Source organism: Macrobrachium rosenbergii, chromosome 7, assembly GCF_040412425.1.
Source record: "Macrobrachium rosenbergii isolate ZJJX-2024 chromosome 7, ASM4041242v1, whole genome shotgun sequence".
NCBI lineage: Eukaryota > Metazoa > Arthropoda > Malacostraca > Decapoda > Palaemonidae > Macrobrachium > Macrobrachium rosenbergii.
Genome location: NC_089747.1, coordinates 30,099,468 through 30,120,000, shown reverse-complemented (window position 1 = coordinate 30,120,000; position 20,533 = coordinate 30,099,468). Strand labels below are relative to the sequence as shown.

At 37.2% G+C, this 20,533-nt stretch overlaps 1 protein-coding gene across 1 annotated transcript in view; it reads left to right on the top strand.

Moving 5' to 3' along the window:
* LOC136840268 (unconventional myosin-Ia-like) overlaps positions 1 to 20,533 on the top strand; it is a 221,328-nt gene that overhangs the window by 163,275 nt on the left and 37,520 nt on the right. Inside the window, exons 8-14 of the mRNA XM_067106912.1 lie at positions 12,287 to 12,371; positions 13,365 to 13,471; positions 13,922 to 14,069; positions 15,049 to 15,254; positions 16,697 to 16,816; positions 17,154 to 17,267; positions 18,098 to 18,267. Coding sequence (XP_066963013.1) covers positions 12,287 to 12,371; positions 13,365 to 13,471; positions 13,922 to 14,069; positions 15,049 to 15,254; positions 16,697 to 16,816; positions 17,154 to 17,267; positions 18,098 to 18,267 — 950 coding nt within the window. The remainder of the gene's footprint in view (positions 1 to 12,286; positions 12,372 to 13,364; positions 13,472 to 13,921; positions 14,070 to 15,048; positions 15,255 to 16,696; positions 16,817 to 17,153; positions 17,268 to 18,097; positions 18,268 to 20,533) is intronic.

The following is a 20,533-nucleotide window of genomic DNA, read 5'->3' as shown; positions in this document are numbered from 1 at the left end:
GAGAGATCTGATCTCTCTCTCTCTCTCTCTCTCTCTCAAACCCCTGCACCTATTTTACCTATGGTGTGGAAATCAGACCTATCTTACCGAAAATAGTTTATTCTGTAAAGCTAACAAACATCAAGTTAAAAACATGGTCAGTAAGAAAAAAAAAAATGCTAAAAGCACAAAAAGGAATGTAAATGATAAATGAATACCTCCTCAACAAAACATCTTAGCAAACACCAAAATTATAAATGGGATTCTTCCCCATTGCACTCTACACCCCGATAAGTCTCCATGTAATCATAAGTCCTTTCGTCATAGTTCCTTTTAAATGACCACTTCCCACTGTGGCTATGTTACACGCACAGTATGTCTGTCCAGATGCGTGACCATCTCAATTTAGCAATGGTTCCATTGAAACATTCTGCCAAAGAATGGAATCATCTCCATTAAAAATCAAAGTTCACCCAATTCATAAATACACAGAAACACAACATATAAATGATAGATAATGGTAAAGGAATAATCACTAAAATAATCAGGTCTGTAAAGGTTAGTAATTTTCTAAGTTTTCTACTCACTCTTCCAGCGGCTGGGAATCCCAGTTCCCAGGCGTTCCAACACATCCTCCCAATCTGGTCTTTCACAAAGGAGTGAGCAACCTTTCACAAGCTCCTTTGCACTTAGCGATTTCGTAACGCACGAATGTATTCACATTTCCGGTTAACGCACTCAGAAGTCCGACTAGAACCGGATCTCAGGCTTCTAGAACAATCTATGCTGACGCTGGCCTCCGCTCCACATGTCCCTGTATCCGGGCGCTCTCCGAACAATGTTCAGGTCACCGATGGTCAATGCTGAATTGCCAAAAGGTGACTCTGTGCTAAGTGCTGAATTAACAAACATTCAAGACACATATCTTCCACATTCGAGATTTGTTGAACATTGCAAAAGTTCGTATGTCGCAAATACCTCTGTACCCATTTAATATATATATATATATATATATATATATAATATATATATATATATATATATATATATATATATATATATATATATATATATATATATATAATGTATAAATTGATTTTCATTTATTTTTGAAACTTTGCTTCAGTTTCATTCTCCTTTATTTGCTTTCAAGTAATCCATATAGCATTTTTAAAATGCCATGTGATTTACTTTGGTTTCCATTCCTTATCCGTTTGTTCGGTTTTGCGTTCTTATCTTCATTTCATATTTTTATTAGGTTTCTTGTTAAAAGCGGCAATGTTCATTTATTTATGTTGGTTATCTTTTCTTCCCAATATCCTTTTCTGTATCTGCGCTTTTACTGTTGGCGCCCTTGGGCTTGCAGAATTTTGCTTCATCAACTATGGTTGTAGCTTGGCTTATAATAGTAAAAATAACAATATCTGTTCATCCTTCATATCACTTGTTACGGTCAAAAGTGATCTCCCTTAAAATGATACCAATACCTGAGAAAAGATGAAATAAGGAAAAATATGAAGTGGAGGAAGGATAAACAAAGAGAAGAGGGAAGTAAACGGATGAGAAAGACAACCAAAGAAAAGTGATGATAATGGAAATATACGAGAGAAATGTTGCATTGTTCTGTACCAAGCTTACAAAAAAACATCAGATTAAACGTGATACTCAAATAAAAGAGGAACGGGATAAAACAGTATAATAGTGAAAAGAAGAAAACTAGATGAATGTCAGGTTCCAAGAAGAGCGAAGTCCTTCTCCTTCTCAGTGTGCAGTGTAGCTCCCATTATTGTCGAACAACCAAAGTCAGGCAGAAAGGGGACCGCCAATCGCCTTATACCGTTAACGCATTTCCGTGTCTCGAAGGTTAAAAGTCGTGGATTGTGGATACCCTTTCCTTCGACCTCGAACTGTTATAATCACAGGGTTTTTCTGACTTCCTTTTTCTTACAAGCAGCAACGAGAACTTATCATGGACGAAGATATGTAGACAAAAATTGAAGTCAAATTCAAATAACTCCAGTGAACTCTCTGTCTTGCCTTTAAGGAATAGAAATGTTTTTCCTATAAGGAATAGAAATGTTTATTTACATTCACAGTTTCAACCATGCTTTTTCAAGTGATTTTTACCTTTATAATTTCAACGATGCTTTTTCAAGTGATTTTTACCTTTATAATTTCAACGATGCTTTTTCAAGTGATTTTTACCTTTATAATTTCAACGATGCTTTTTCAAGTGATTTATACTCTTTTCATTATTTCCAATCTCCTCGGCCTTTTTAATAGTCAAAGTTTTATTCTTTTCTATTATAATTTGTGGACTGTGTTCATCAGCAGAAGTAATTTAATGCAGCAGGATGACCTAGTACTGTTGATCCACAACCACTATTTTACCCTCTTAGGGTAAACATTAGATTTTGGTAACACGTAAGGAAAGCCTTGTATCTTAGCATTGGTTAATCTTTTCACAATCTATTTCTGGTAATATTTTAATTACAATACTGCCTACAATCAAAATTAGATAGGTTTCTAAAAAAAAAAAGTCTTGTGAATAATCACAAGGAAGTCATTCTTTAATTACCTTACACGCATAATGAGGAATGTACGTTTGGTATACCTACTTCACCCTCAAGGCACCCATCTTTGATCAAGCACCCTGGTTGGATTATAGGTAATCCTGTTCAACCTTTAATCCACGGATATCAGCAGTCTAAAGATTAAAAGTGATGCACATAACCACTTTGCTTTGAGGCTGATCTGGCAGTCTCTTCCTGGCAGAGCACGACTGCGAATCCTTCCCTCTCTCTGCTTCTCGTTAACCATTCAAGTCTGGGCAGTCCAAGGGCGTGAGGGATGGTATTGTTATCACAAAATCTGATCAAGATTGGAAGACAGTACTTTTAGGTAAATAGACACACATCAGTAAGGCTCAAGAGCTATTAAAGACGAAGAAACCTATGAAAAATCAACAAGAGATCCATTAACAAATATTATGTCATGGTTTAATGAATTAGTTAGAACTGTAGGAGAGAGTAAAAAAAAGATGTCGGCTTCATGTCCCTTTTGGTCTTCCAAAAACGCATAAGAATGAAATTCCCTACTTCTTATCATGTCCAGCAGGGGTTTGTACAAACTGTGTAAATGTTGGCAGATATATTATCCCCCTTCTGAGGAACCTTCTCGATATTTACAAAGTCCCAATTGCTGAGGTGTTGTCTTCTTTAAGAGGGAAATTAAAACCATATGAAGAACATTTTCCCCTTGGCGTTAACACAACGTTAAAATTAATTAACCTACGCGTAACCAACAATGTTGTTTTCGTAGTATGGGAAGCTCGTCTCCCACATTCTAACGAACCTATGCATGGAATATTGTGAAACACCTTTAGCCCTCGATCACACGCACAGCATGATCTGGCGTAGATACATGGAAGGTATTTGTACACTGTAGGATAATAGCTGTGAAGATTTCTATACATTTTCAATTAAGTATATATGTTAGTGCCAGCCATTAAATTCAAAATTTAATTTGGAAAGACGGTAAAATGCATTTCCAAGATATTCTAGTAATAAGAGAACGGACAAAATATGCCATCGCTGCATATAGGAAGCCTACTTTCGCAGATTCCTGCATCCACTTCTTAAATTATCATGATGATGCATTGAAGATCATGGGTGGCTTCGGTCTGTTTCTTAGAGAGCTTACGGTATGTCCACGTGGGTATATGGAAAAATAATTGAGTACAGTTCGTCAGTTTCTGACCCAGTTACTCTACCTAGCGTGTGTTATTGCGGAGGCGATCAATAAAGCGAACAAACTACAGACAAATAGACTTTAATGATAAAATAACTACAACTCAAATCTGACTATCCGTTATTTTTCGTTATCCTAAATCTATCGGGGGTTCACTCATTAATGTTTATGTAAATAAAAAAATAAGCAGATGCCGTTGCTTATAAAAGCCCATGCAGCATCAGCTGCAATCAGATTTCCTTTGGGGAGACAGACTGGTAGATCCATCTCACAAGGATTAATGGAGCACACGGGACCAGCAAGATATGGTCAGAGAGCTCGGAGATTTTCGTACATGAGGGATATTGGTCATACGATAAATCGGAGTGTGGCCGAGTTGTTTTTCAAAAGTAATAGCCCGTACAAAAATAAGATCCTGGAATCTGCCGTCATCAGTCAAACAGGGAGTGGGAATCTGTCAGGAAGACACTGAAAATCGGATTCCACGGACGAGTTCATCTTGAGACCTATCCTCAATTAAGTATTCCAGAGAACACGCTCACCATACTCGACACAGGTGGGAGCTAACGAGGACTGCAAACAAGGAGGGATTGACCCCTTTCATCACAGAACAACGCCATTTCCAATCCCACCACGTCGTTATTTCATTCTTGCATATTTCACACGAATATGCTTGTCACTTACCTCCTGTCTACATTCTACCAGTGATCGGAATTGAAGTATTGTTAATGGAAATATAGGGTCGTGTATATATATATATATATATATATATATATATATATATATATATACAAATATATATAAATAAACATACATATACATACATATTCAGAGTTACCATTGTAAAAAATTTAACACAGGATATAATTATACCAATGTGTGTGTAATGGGAATCCAATTATATACTGTAGTGAACTATATTACTATGTAAAATAGTTTACTATATAATTGTAGATTTTTATTACACAGATTGTTTTTCACGAGATTGTGAATTTCTTAGCAATCTTGCCAGTATTAGTTTATCTTTTAATACATCTGTGAGAGATAGAAAGCGATAGAAATTTACATTATGCATGTTAGAATCAATGTAGTATTTGAGAACAACAGTACAATGAAACAAGCACTTCCGAATAACTCTTCTTACAGTACTAAGGGATGTGTATAACAAATCCGATGACAGTTATGTGACAAATTTTAGGTGGGTCAAACTGGAAAATCATTGCAAAAGAGAACAAACAGCATAAAAACATACAAGATATAAAAATATATATAAGGAGAACATTGCAGTGTTTTTTCATTTTACTGAAAGCAGTAAGCCATCAGATGGAAAGATGCTAAAAGAATGTTTATCCTGCCAGTAAGATGGAAAGGAATATTACTGAATCAGATATTCGTATTCTTTGGTAAAAATACGAATATCAGCCAAGGAATATATAAACTCCATTTATTGCACAAGAAATATGTAATATGTATAGAATATAAGAATAGTAGATCACCTGAGCCTCAGGGCAAGGGTGTGACGCAACTTCTTGGAAAAACAACATTTATTAATGCGGCACTTATCTCTGTCCCAAATGAGTGAATTAGCCCCTCCTTTTTCCTGTCAGGTGCGATTGTTTTTCCAACCGTCTGAATGTTTGTTTGTAATATCACCCTAGCACATATGTTGTAATTTTTACTGCTATGTATTAGTCCTCTTGAAGATGTCTTAAAAAATAAGACGAAACCGGCCAAGACTTTTACCCTGCGTTTCATTTTTTCGTGTGATACATCTGCACAAACACATACATGCTTATATATTATATATATATATATATATATATATATATATATATATATATATATATATATATATATATATATATATACGTATATATGTGTGTGTGTATGTATGTATATATAAACACCCACAAACTGAAATGGTAGGTGTTAGGGAAAGCGGAATCATGAAAGACCCAAGTAATCAGTGACAAAGCAGAGAGTAAGTTGGAGGAGCATCCGAGAGGAGATGAGAAGTGGCCGAGAATGAGGACGATGGCAAATACTCGGAAACGTCGAGGAAACGAGGGTTTTGTTGAAACGAGAATGTTAATGAATGAGAAAGGCGGAGAATGAAAAGGTAAAGTCAATAAGACTGGAGGACGAAAGCAAAGAGAAGTAAACTATCAGAGAAGGGAAATGTGGATGGCGGTGCTACCTTGAAACAGCCACACCGTGGTTGGAAAGGCAAAATAGAGAGCCTAGGAAAGGTAAAAAGAAAGTGAGGGTGGAAGAGTAGAGAGGGATAGGGGGCAAAATAAACATATGGAAAGGGAAAGGTGAATGTTTGAAAAGGTTAGAGTAGAGGGAAAAGATAATATCTCGAACGCACCACAGCTGTAAGGAAAAAAGAAATGGAAGGGAGAAGGAGCTGAGGTAGGAGAAATACGAAGAGTGGAAAGGTGGAATGTTAGAGAGCTGATGTCGAGGAAAGGGAGCTAAAAGGTTATGAAAGATTAGAGAAAGAGAGATGAAAATAGCGCTTGACGAGCGCTAATCTAAGCATTGTAATGGAGACGTCCTATTTTAAAATCATAGCCAAAAGCATTGAGAGAGGGAAACTTGTGGAAGATAGGCGAAGGAAAAACGCCACATGGAGGAATATGATGAGACAGGAAAGAGGGAGGTGAAGAAAATGATAAGGGAAAGACGAAAGACTGATTGCAGGAGGTAGAGCTTCAGTGGACGCTACCTTTCTGGGAAAGAGGAAACGAAATGAGCCGGCAGGCACCACGAGAGTAATGTGAAGGCCCCAGGTATGGGAGATGGAAGTTCCTTATTGGACGGGTCGATATCGTACTCGACTAGCACTCTGCTAGACCCGCGTTCGATTCTCCGGCCGGCCAATGAAGAATTAGAGGAATTTATTTCTGGTGATAGAAATTCATTTCTCGGTATAATGTGGTTCGGATTCCACAATAAGCTGTAGGTCCCGTTGCTAGGTAACCAATTGGTTCTTAGCCACGTAAAGTAAGTCTAATCCTTCGGGCCATCCCTAGGAGAGCTGTTGATCAGCTCAGTGGTCTGATTAAACGAAGGTATACTGCTTATGGGAGATGGATCAAAAGAAAACCCCAAAAATGAAAGTATTGCTTACTGTAGAGCTTATAATCCCATGCAAAGTCTGACACCGCTCAGAACTTCCCAGAATCAGTGCCTGAGTTAAAACTTGCAAAGAATAAGGAGAAAGCCGATCCTGATAATGGAAAAATACGGAAGGCACTCATGGGTAAATCCCACATATAAAACTGGAAAACAGCTCATAAAAGATGTTTATGGTGCCTGAACAACTCCTAAAAGTCTTACAATTTAATATTTCTTAAACTTCCAAGTAGCGATGAAATTATGATATTCACAGAATGTAAGAAAATAGAATGTTTTATCATAGAATGACACTGGACGGGAGTTTTTCTTACACCAAGGCACATCTGCCACAATCGGAATTTTTGTCAAGGAACACAGCAAAGAAAAGGAAATCAGTGAAACTTAGTGTTTGTAACAATAAGGGAATAAATGCATAGGTAAGCTAAGAAAGTGAGTGAGCTTGAGTGTATCATAAAAAAGAATTAAGGAAGACACAACATTACTCGAGAGGAGTATTGTGAAGCAAAACGCAGAGTTGCTAGAAAAGGGAATTTTTAGCACATGAAAAGCAAGAAAATCGAGATTTTTAAGAGGCCTCGCTTGTAAAGCTATATAATTATTCGAAACAACATTAGGTAAAGGGATATGTGAATCGGCACGCATAATTTTGTTAAGTCACTGCCATGTACAGTATAATATGTAAGTTCATTCGCGCTATGTTGGTACAATATGTTTTTACATGTTCGTTTAGGATGTGATGGAATAAAACCCGTCGCCGGCCGACAGAGATGGTGACACTAATGTAAAGTTTGGGAACATAATGAACAGGAAGAGTAGAGGCAAGTAGACCCACTTGAATCCTTTTTAGGACCACTCAAGAAGTGTCTCAGAGAGTTTCTAAATATGTCTATGTATTTTATCTTCTGCATTGCTGAAGTTATTGTACAAAAGCCTATTCTGCTTTTAAGTAGGTTTCATCCACTTTTTCACCCGCAACGAAGTGATAAAATTCCCCCCATCATTATTATCGCCGATTAAAAACTGCCATTCCTTTGAGCAGGTGGTTTTCATTCCTTGCTCTTATGTGATAAAGGAGACCATTAAAAACTTCCTCTCGCTTTTTAGTATCAAAGTTTATGAGAAATGTTGGTTTTTTTCTTACATGGGTTGGTCTTCAGCTTTGGGGGCGAATTTGCTTGGGCTTGTGGTTTTCTCTGCACTGAATTGAGTTTGAATTGACTCGGCTTTCTCTTCGTTTTATTCTTGCTGTTACACATCGTTTCCGAATGCTCTTCCGATTCACTGCTCCGATTTTTCGTACTGGGGGTTTTCTTTCTTATGCAATACAGAACTGTTTTTGTAACAAAGTATTACAAATGTCTGCGTATGTTTTTTTTTATTGCAATACTTGATAATACAAACAAGGAGAATATATATGTGAGTGGATGACTACCAAAAAATGTCATTGTGGCAGGGTGTAGGGCGTATTCCAGAACAAGGAATATGTATATATAAATTCCGTTGTGCCTCTTGACTTAAGCTATGAATTAGCCACCTCTTGGTTAATTGACCGTCGTGGGTTACAGCCAGGTTGGGAAAGACCATGGTGATATCAACCTGATCCCCTCTTGACCCACCACCATTAAGGATAAAACCGTATAGTTGGAATATATATATATATATTATATATATACCGTGTGTGTGTGTGCGCGCGCGCGTGCGTGTGTATGTGCGGGCAGCAAATTCATAGCCTCTGCTTGTTTAATCATTTAATCATTTGGTAAACTACCAGCTGAAAAGTGAATGGGAATTCGGAGTTGGATGAGGTTTTGATTTATTTTAGGTTTTTAGAAAGTTCTCTTTGCCCTTGGGATGAATTAGATTTAATTGAATCTGGTTAAAAGATAATATACAACCCTAATTTCTAATGTAGCTAATCAATCCACATCAAGGAATTATCCGTAATGGCTTTTGATTGGCTAATCAACGTCGTGTTAAGTTTTGTCAAGGCCTGAGCACCTCAGCAATAATTTCGAGCTATATTACTACTGGTTGAGGGAATACTGGCGCCTTTGAATAGTAGTTTTTGACTGGCTGATCAACTTCATCTTGAGGTTGGTCTGAGCCAATAGAAACTCCGCAGTAATGATCACCTTTATTACTATTGGCCGGGGGAGTGTTGGCTCTTTCGCCTTCGCAGCTTCATTTGGTTTTCGTTTTTGTTGACAATGTTTCCTGTAATTAGCCAGATTCTTTTCCTGCCGTCGAGTTCCTGCGGTGTTTGGGAGAGGGAAGGAATGGAGACATGCACGGAGGTTGTTGCTGCTTGTGAGAGAGAATGAGAAACCTTTTCTTGCTGACTCATGGAATATAGAGCAGTTGTTGATTCTTTAACAAGAGAGAGAGAGAGAGAGAGAGAAGAGAGAGAGAGAGAGAGAGAGAGAGAGAGCTTTTGTTGAAATTAGGGAAGGAAGAGCTGTCGTTTCTGGAGAGAGTGAAACCGTTCCTGTCTCTTGAGAGAGAGAGAGAGAGAGAGAGAGAGAGAGAGAGAGAGAGAGAGAGAGAGAGAGAGATCCACTTCTCAGAACTTGTGATATTCCGCATGTGTCGAGGTTAAGTTTAATTGAAAGACACGTGCCTATTCTTTTTCGTAATGGGATTTGATTGTCCTTCTGGGACAAGGGTTACTCGATATCGAACTTAGTTCCCCCCACCCCACCCTCAATATCTCTGGACCCCATAAATTCTGAGGTCACGAATTATATTTATATTTTTATTCATAAACAAACTAATGGCTACAACTTCACGACGACACACGGAAACGCCAATATGACCTTTGCGAGTGGCTGTGCCTCGCTCATTTCTGTAGTCCGTCACTCTTCCGTTTCCTTTTTCTTAGAATGGCTCCCTCCCTCAACCAGCCTTGCAACTGGCTCTATGCTACTCCATTCATTCTCAACCATAAAGTGCCCAGGTGGGTGATAAATATAAAATGGAAATTTGAAATAAAGAAAATAATCATGAAAGGAAGAGGATGAAAAATATGAAATATCTGCATACGTCTCAAGTCTTCACAAGACCGTGCCACACGAAACTTCCACATTGGGTTCAGTGACGACTAGCAGTGTCAGGAGAGCTCGATTTGTTTCTCCTCCATTGCCAGACTATGGAACCTTCTCCCTTATTTGGTTCTAGCTGATTTCTATTAACCTCTCCCTATTCAGTTTCGGATCTGTCTTTTCCTTTGGTGTTAGGTATCTCTGTTCATTCCTCTGAGGTTATTAAGTATATTATATATATATATATATATATATATATATATATATATATATATATATATATATATTATATGTGGACATGTGATGATGTGCAATAATCTGCATATAATCAGGAAGTGGCATTGGTGTTGTTGTAGCCCACAGAATCATCAATAATGAATTATCCGCCACAGGTGAAAATAAAACAGGAAAACACCTGTCAGAAGGAGGGGTGGGTCAATAATGACATTAGAAGATGGAGAAAGACAACGCCGGGCGGAACATTTTTGCAGGGCGTGAGTTATGAGATGGATAATGTGATTGATATACCAGAAGCTGAAGAGATGAAATACTAATGAATTAATTAATTGTTTACGAAGTGGAATCAGTAATATAAGCACGCAGGAGGTGAAAAGCACCTACGGTAGATATGATGAAATCACTACAAGATGATTTTAGCTGATTATGAAATGACGCCTCTTATACTAATTAGATTGTTTGGAAGAATATGAAGTGATGAAGCAAAACCTGATGACTGGGGATCAGAAATCGTAGCTGAAAGGTGACCTGACTGCATGTGGTAACTATAGAATAAGTTCATTCTCAGTAGGCTGGAGAAAAAATTGAACTAGAAGTGAACATGCTGGTTTTAGAAAATGCGGCAATTTGAACAGTTCAAATATTTGTGGTGGTATTTTCTTGTGCATTGCATCACCTCTTCCAGCTGGGTAACTAGATTTCTGTACGCCATGATAGAACAAATAAAAATAAAAAAAAAGGCTACGATAAGTCATATGAAGACATGTTGATTTGCTGAGTATGGAATTTAAACATGTCCCTCTAAAGGCTACTATTGATTACGAGAAAGCATTTGACAGCGTCAGCCCTCCAATATTGCGTCCCTATGGTAGTCCCGTTAAATATGCAGACATATTGACACTTTCCATGAACAAAGCAAGTGTAGAGCTGATGCTGGTGGAGTCTATTCAGTGAATTTGTTGCCACTACTGGGTTGTTAGAGGGGAAAGTAATGTAACGCTTGCTGTTTACCCTTTTCACGGATTTTATTATATAAAAAATGTGTTGAAAATGTAAGTGGAGGTTCAGAGTGCGCAGATAATGGTGTTTTAACCAGCAAAGCACCTCAAGATTTTCAAATCTTGTTTGACTGAATGCATCATGTCGCTGGAGAAATGAGGCGGAAGATAAATTCAAGACAAACAGAAATGAGGCGGAAGATAAATTCAAGACAAACAGAAATGAGGCGGAAGATAAATTCAAGACAAACAGAAATGAGGCGGAAGATAAATTTAAGACAAACAGAAATGAAGGCAGATTATGCAAAAAGGGCTGAAATAACACAAGTGGAGACAAGCTTAATGAGCTTAAGTATGAAATATTGAGGAACAATGGTCTCTAATTTCGGCTCTTTTGAGCAGTAACAGAGGAACAATAAAAAAGAGAAATAAGATTTGAAAATCTAATAGTCTGAAATTACGTAGAAAATAATGTTATACTAAGTCCAGTACGGTTTGTATTGCCATAGGAAATTATACCGAAAAGATTTTGTCGTTTTTAGAATAAGGCCTCTAAAGAATACTAAGAGTCAGATGACAGGACAGATTTTTGAATGACACTTGAAGGAAAATTAACATAAGTCTCATATGTAGATGAGATACTGTAATGATGAAAGGGAGATGGAGATGGCTAGAACATGTCCTTCATATAACCTCTGGGGTAATAGTGCTTAACAGTGTCAACTGGGTTCCTGTGGGCACCAGAAGAGCTGAAAGACCCAGGCCTGCTTGGATGAGAATTATGAGTGGGGATTTGTGGAAGTGAAAGCGTAGGTTAGACATGAGTGGCGAAATTTTAGGGCGTTTGAGGCGACGGTGGTATATGTATGTGTGTGACTGTGCTAAATCTTGAAGGTTTTGATATAAAAGAGTGCATGAAACGTTAGTATTTTCGGGTGACTTTTAATTGCTAATTTTTGTCACTTGTCTCATGTAGTCTTGTGGAATCTAGATTTGAATGGTTAGATTTCTGTATATATATTTTCTTATTTGTCTTATTAAATGTTGTCTTTTTCAGATATAAAATTTAGTTAATATCGTATTATTTCTTCGCCTGATTCACGCAATGGTCCTAATTTCACTTCCTATTTTTCTTTGCAGTCCCGTGTGACCACGCAGGCGCCTGGAGAGAGAAATTTCCATATATTTTATCAAATTTTAGCTGGAGCCGACATTCAGACGCTAAGTAAGTTTAGAGATTAGATAGAAAATGAAATCCTTCAATGGCATTAAGTTGGTCTTAGATCTACCCCACTTTTATCCTACTTTACTTCATTCTTTCTTGACCTTCCTTGCCTATTGCACTAGTTTTCTCTGTTGTCTCTGCCTGGCAACTAATTTCAACCTGTCTCATTCTCATAAAAAGAAATATTGGTTGATAAAGCATAGAGCGTAAGTGACCCTCACAAGTACAGAGAAAAGTAGGTCTTTCTTTCTGCTCTCTACAGTAAACAATTTTTCCTTCGATGGATTGTGAGGATCTTGCTGCGTGAGAGTGCCATTGTGCTGGGCTTTATAGCCGAATCTTCTTAAATCGCAAATCGCATCATAATGCAGTTGACATTAATGGGTCCGATTCCAAACGAATCTTTGGTTCTTTCTCATAAATCGAATTCAGGCAAAATGTTCGAATAAAATACTTAGCTATGTAGCTTGAAGATACTTTCCTTCATGCATAGTTTGTAAAAGAGCATCTAATTCAGTTTCGTTCACAAAATAATAAGACCTATTTTTCGTTACTTTAAACAAGTAAATTCATTTTGTAATTTAAATGCACCTCCAAACCGATATTAAAGCATACTTAGAACTTCCATAAGAACTTATGTCATCAGTCTTTCAGGAAATATTTTGTGTAATATGATATTGATTTCCTTTGATTCGGTGTGAATATTTTCAGACTTACAGTATTCTCTCTCTCTCTCTCTCTCTCTCTCTCTCTCTCTCTCTCTCTCTCTCTCTCTCTCTCTCTCTCTCTCCTCAATCACATTAGTGACTTTTTTGTCATTAGACAGTTCTTTGTAAGTCTTCGTTCATAGCTTATTCCACGCTCTAGTTGAAGAATTGTTCCTTATACCCATTTATCTCTCGTAGGAAGTTGGAGACCATTTCTTTATACTGTGATGCTGATCTCTTCTTATTATTCTCGGTATCTCCTATTATTATTTTTTTATGCCCACAGAAATGTTAAAACTTCAAAGAAATCTAGATCACTACAGTATTCTTAAATCCACGAGACATTCTCCGTCTGAAACGTTGGACGACAGAACAGAGTTCAATATCACCAAGGTACGTCTATTTATGATATCTCTGAATAAACACCCACATACACATGTATAGTATGTGTTGCTTCTCTACTGACTTGTTAATGTCTCAGACAATTATGCATTTATATACACATTTTGATACATCTGTATTATAACCACACACACATATATATGTGTGTATATATAATATATATATATATATATATATATATATATATATATATATGATATATATATATATATATATATATATATATATATATATATATATATATATATATATATATATATATATATATATATATATATATAATAATTAATTTTTAAGGAAGAATTTACTCATTAGCTTCAGATAACTATGTATATCGATTCATACAACCTTTGATTTATAATTCGAGCATTATCCAGGTCGAAATATAACACGAAGCATCTTTCGCCATCTGCAATTTTAAGAAATCTCTTCCCCCTTCAGCGTGCCCTTGATGCTTTGGGAGTGTCCCTAGAGGAACAGCTGGACCTCCTGAAGATCGTTGCCAGTGTCTTAAAATTGGGGAACCTGACCTTTACCTCAGTCAACAATATCGACGGGACGGAAGGATGCTCAAATGAAAACGAATATGGTAAGACAGGAGACGCCGCGGTCCTTCCCATTATTGCCCCGTGGAAATAGGACTCACTGCACTGATATGTCTGAGTACAATAATCTAGGGGTTCATTTATAGCTGGTTAAGGAAAGGAAAGAGATTCTCTACCACTGAGTGCCGATGGAGGGCGAATGTACATTATCATTGGGTGCAAAATTAGAGAATTTATGTTATAATGACTGCAGTATGTGGAAAGGATTAATGCACTACTAAAAACAAAAGGCATTTATGTACCAGTGCGTGCAAAATAGAGTTAGGGTTCATTTATGACTTAATGCAAAATAGAAAAAGGATGTATATCCACTGAATGCAAATTAGAATATAGAAAAAAGGACTCTTGCTACTGCTATCTTGCAAATAGAAAGAGGATTTAATTGAATACTAAGTGTAAAATGAAAGTTGGGTTTATGTCCGCAGTGCGCAAATAAGAGGAATTCACATATTGGCCGGTGTAACAATTAGAGGAATTTGTGTGCTGCCAAGGACAAAAGTATATCCTTTTATAGATTCAACTTCATGCAAGCGGCTATTTAGGTACCCATATTTCTTTAAAGGAAGAGAAAAGTATAAAAAACTGATAATGCATGATGTTTTAGATGGTTCAGAAATAATTTTAAGAATTTTTCCAGTGTACATATAGTGTGATATACAAACGTACAACGGGTGCGTACTTTGTGTATCATGTTATGCCTCCTCGTTCAACCGGGTATCTTATAGATGTTGCTCATTAACTCTATTTCATTTCTGCCTCTCTCCCACATTATTCATCTTCATGTATGCTGCAAACGTTACTGTATTTTGCTGCATAACTGCATCCTGCATGCTGTGAATTCGGTGCATCAACATCCATCACCATCTGAGAAATCGTGAAATATGTTATATTGATGAAATATGTTATATTGACAATATTTTTCTGCATTCCTTCGTGAGTCATCGAGACCTCCTTCATTTGTAGAGCTTCATGAAGTGTGCGAGCTGCTCTCCTGTGACGTCTCCACCTTGGCCGGTGCTCTCCAAACCCGGACGGTGGAGACCCGGGGGGAGACGGTCGTGGCCGAGCTGTCGGCCATGGAGGCCACCAGGACGCGAGATGCCCTCTGCCGCGCCCTCTTCAACAGGCTCGTGACCTGGGTAGTCAGTAGAATCAATGAGGCCATAAGGGTGAGAACAGAGGTTGCTGTCATGCTCTATTTCTGCCAGTTTGCTTGATGGGTTACTCTTCTTTTTATTATTTGTTGCGCAAAAATTTGAATGTAGCAATTAACCCAGTTTTTCACCTGTACTTCATTTCCTTTTTCCCTTCATTGCATTTTCTCTTCATTTCCTTTTCCCTTCATTTCCTTTTCTCTTCCTGTTTATTTAACTTACTTTCTTTTTCCCCTCATCCGGGCAATTGGCTTCATTCTGTCCCATACACGTAATCACAATTCTATACAGATAATTCACAGGATTTAACTGCTCTACATTGTAAAGCCAATTCCTCCCCTTGCTCAACACGAAAACTAGGTATAATCTGTGTTGTACCATTATGTACAAAATTGGAGAGATATTTTTACATTGTTTTATTTTATTTATTTTCCCCTGTAATTTTCAACTCATTTTTCCCCATTACTCTACCAAACTGGTTCTTCTCCGTACCAATTTAGGCATTCACAACTTAAGATAGTTTGACGCGGTTTACTCCGATTTTTATTTTCCTTTTCTTTTGTTTTCCGCTTTCTTTTCTTCTTTGACTTTCAAGATACTTTTTCCCTGTCACCAAACAAGGAATTTGTTCTATTCTGTCACATACAAGGAATAAAGTATTTGCAGTCTTGAACAACCTCACATTATGCTTGTAATCGTAGGTCCTTACTGGCGGTGTTATTGATTATAACACTTTCAGAGTTGCTTTCAATTGCTCTTGATGACAATCTTTGCCACTTCTTTCAGGTCATCTGTTATTAAGGTCCCTATTTTTGCGTCTGCAGTTTTTTTCGATTTCAAGTAAAATATTATTTCTTTAGTTCAGAATGAAGAAATATGATACAATGTAGCAGTGAGCAGTTTGATTTATGTGTTTGTCTCTTAATCATAAAGAATTTATTATTAGTACAGCTCTTTATTTACGTTGGTATATTGTTAGATAAATTTAAAGGATGTATATGTCACTGTCTATGTGCACTGATAATTTTTTTTTATTTAATAACATTTAATTGATCTTTAACTGGTGAATTATATATATATATATATATATATATATATATATATATAATATTATATATATTTTATTTAAATATGTTCTGCAATTTAAATTTGCAATTTATAATAATGATTGAATGTAAATAGTATTACCAGTGCGTAAATGGTATTTTGATAGTGGCGTCTTCCCTCAGCTTTTTATTTCTACGAGCTCTGAAAGCTTTGGCAGGCAAAATGGGAACAGTGATTACTTGTGCTCATTCTCATTTTGCCCTTGGTCAGAACTGTTCATGAACATATACAGTAGTTATTTTTAATACCTATTTCCCCACTCACTTTCCTTTTCTTTAAATCTGTGTCAATTGTGTTTCTGTTACGTTGATCTCCCGTTTTCTTTCATTCTTTTCCTTCATTCTTTCCAGGTAAAAACCATGGGTAGAAGAAGAGTATTAGGAATATTAGACATCTTCGGCTTTGAAATCTTAGAGACGAACAGCTTTGAACAGCTGATCATTAATTTTTGTAATGAAAAACTTCACCAGGTAAGTGTGGCCGCGTTCAACATATTTCTTTCTTCCCATTAGAATTAGGTGTCAGAAGAAAACGGTTTCAAGGAAATCTCGAGTCATTTTACCTTATAAGAGACTCTGGGGCGACTTTTTTAGGGTCATGCAAAGCTGACACGTTTCAGTAAATTTCCTCCCCAAGCCTCATCAGGAATTTAGCGCCAGTCTCCTAAGGACGGTGTAATCCTTTCATAGTCTAAAGGGCTTCTGAATTCTTTCATGGTGCTAGATAAGAAAACGATGACCATAGATGGGGTCTTCATCAAGTAACCCTGACTTCATGTTTAAAGAAGCTAAGCCTTGTTCTCCGCAGGTTTTAACAGAAATAACGCTGAAGGAGACCCAAGAGGACTACCTGAGAGAAGGCCTCGATTGGACGCCCATCGACATACCCATGAACAATGCCGTTGTGGATTTGTTGGAACAGGTAAGGGTTTCGCCATCCCTGTTTTTGTTCATATTGCTCAGTGGCCCTAATTCATCTCCAAGTGATAATATATTTTTTCTTGTTCTTTTAGCTTTTTTATTGTTTTTTTTTTTTGCTCGACCAGTTAAGTGCGCATTTAGTTACATTTTAATATGTGCTTCATGATTAATAATAATAATAATAATAATAATAATAATAATAATAATAATAATAATAATAATAATAATAATAATAATAATAATAATAATAATAAAAAATGAAAGGAAATTAATTTTAATTTGCTTCCTGTTCAGACAGAATATTTGATATCTTATTAATAAAATCATAAAATGAAGTTTGGTACTTGAGGTGATGAATCAATAGAGTATGAAGCTGCTCAAGTAACAACATAATATTATATACGATTTAGATACTATTGAATGATAAGTACGAGGCGCGAAGCTTCCAAAGAATTTAATGCTAGATACAAAGAAAGTACAATAAAAAACTTAACATGATAGTAAAACTGGGATGAAGATGAATAGGTCAACAAACTGATAAATAAAGAGTTCGAAAAAGCAGGCAAAGAAGCATGTCGTCTTATTGTAATGTTATATCCTGATCTTGTGGAACGTTTACTAGGTTCGACAATATGAAACTGCTCAGGTTTGGCATGGCTGGCACAGAACATGAGGTTATGAGCTTTTGCTCAAAGTTAGACTGTTCAGTCATTTTAACGGCGGCCTACCTACTTACGTCCAGAGAAACGTGGGGCAGATCTTGAGTTATTCTAAACAGTAGATTAATTTCTTATGCCTAAGTAACTAGAATTAATTTAATGTCTGTTGCAGCGTCAAACAGGCGTGTTGGCAGTGATAGAGGAGGTGAGTTTAAGAGTTGGCGGAGGGAAAGACGCCCTTCTTCAGCAGCTCTCCTTCTCGTGCGGTGGCCACTCCCTCTTTGACATCAAGGGCGGACGCCATGCCCACTCCGACAACAACATCCCGGCAGACTCCTTTAGGTAAGCTTTAGTAAAGGCCCTGACGCTGGTGGTTCCCGCTTAATGATTGCATAAGCCCCACCTTCCTACTCCGTTGTAGTGAGTGAGATTTTAGCAATATTTTTTGGATACTATTACTCCTAATGTCTTTAGTTTCAATTGCCCCAATTCTGACACTATTCAGAAGTCCTACCATTCTGCTATTTGAGTTTCAAAACTCGGTTTAGTCAAATCTTGAGCAGGATTTCAACAGTATTGCCTTAATTTTCATAAGGTCTTTCGATTTAGTTAGTCCTATATACAGTTACTTGATGTGCGTTACCATCCTATTTTATTTTTCGGCCCCACTGTTTGGTCAAGTCGATGGTTTATAGAAGTTTTAGTACTATTTCGAAGAGCGTAATATTTCTAAGATGTGTCCCGTTCCGTTAAAATTCAAGTTACCTAAGCTAATATGACGGATGGGACATAGATCATGCAAAGGTTAGTTGGATGCACATTAAGGAAAGGGTAACTTTAGGCCTGGAAAACTATTTTAATTCTTGTGTCTATTTTGTCACCAAACTTTTAACGCAAGTTGGTTATAGTCCATTAGTTACCCCAGAATTTGATGTTTTTAATCTTTTGTAATTGTGAATTTCGTGTCTCCTGCAGGCCTAGAAAATTTTATATCATAAACTTCTGTCACCTGTCACCCCATTCTCATATTACTTAACATTGTTATGATAACAAGCACGTATTTCTCGGAGTTTTAACTATTATAACAAGTAAAAAATGCGCCGAAGTTTCTACGACGCAATCGAGTTTTCTGTACAGCTGCCACAGTGTATAATCAAGGCCACCGAAAATAAATCTATCTTTCGTTGGTCTCGGTAGAATTCTGTATTAGCCGCTGCCCATGAAATTTTAACCACGGCCTGGTGGTGGCCTATCCTATATCGTTACCAGAAGCACGATTATGGCTAACATTAACCTTAAATAAAAACTCTGAGGCTAGAGGGCTGCAATTTGGTATGTTTGATAATTGGAGGGTGGATGATCACCCTCTAGCCTCAGTAGTTTTTAAGATCTGAGGGCGGACAGAAAATAGTGCGGACGGACAGACAAAGCCGGCACAATTTATTCTTGTCATTATCATATTTCTTCTTGGATAACCCAAGCAGTGTAAATGTCCTGACCTCATTGTTTTGAAGAATAGTTTTTGGCCCATCCCAGAATCTTCCTGAAGGAAAATGTAGAAGTAACAACTCGCATTTATAGAATTGTCAATTATTCTCTCGGTCGAACGAGAAGCAAATGAAAGAGCCTTGTGGTGCCTTCTTGAATCATATCTGATTTTTCTAACGTCTCGTGGGTAAATTCGTCATGATACAACCGTGTTTGAATAGTAATCTACCGGTACATAAAACTGGAAGTTCAATTAGACACCTGCAATTCGAAAACGAGTATTGGGTAAGGGCTGAAGTTGTGCACGGTGGTAGAGAATGGCTGTCGAGTGCAGGTACACTTTAGGTTTGCCATAAAATGACAAGCACTTTTCATTCATGGAGAGTATTGATGATTGACGCTTTAGTTGTAGTTGAGGTGGAAAGTGCAATCAACAGACTTCATAAATCAAGCAAAAGTAGGTGCACTGTTCACAGACAACCCGCAAATATCGCGGTTTTCTCAAGTCTAACAAAAAGTCATATTTCCGGAATTCTAACGAGAATAATTCTGTATTTTTTTTTTTTTTGGCCTCTTATGGTAAATTTTACTCTTAAATAGTCGTTTTCAATCCTATAATTGATGCTAAATTTTACTCTTAAATAGTCGTTTTCAATCCTATAATTGATATCATGAATGCTCGTTACGGCGGAGGTATCAAAGACTAACACTTGTAATTTTAATTTTACGACTAACATTGGCTATTTGGTGTAAAGTATAACAGCTAAGTTGCTAGAGGTCGCTAGAAAAAGGGGCTTCTGTGACACGGCCTCTTAAAATACCGTGAGGAATGTCGAGCAAACTTGCTTTATTTTTGGTGTTCAAATTGCAGCCATTTGTCTGGAAGCCAATCTCGTTAAGCCTGACCAGACGAAGGGGAAGAAGCAGGAAGTCTTCCTAATCTTATGCTCTAGTACCAGAGAAGCTGTACCTCCCTTACCAGCACTCGGTGTATGCAGTGCTTCTGTTTTCTCAATAAGTAGATAATACCGCCTCTGTTACTTCCCCTGCCTTCCTAACATCCCGCAGTAAAATGAAGCGAGAAAACTGAGAGCGGATAATTGCTGAAATAGTCACCTAA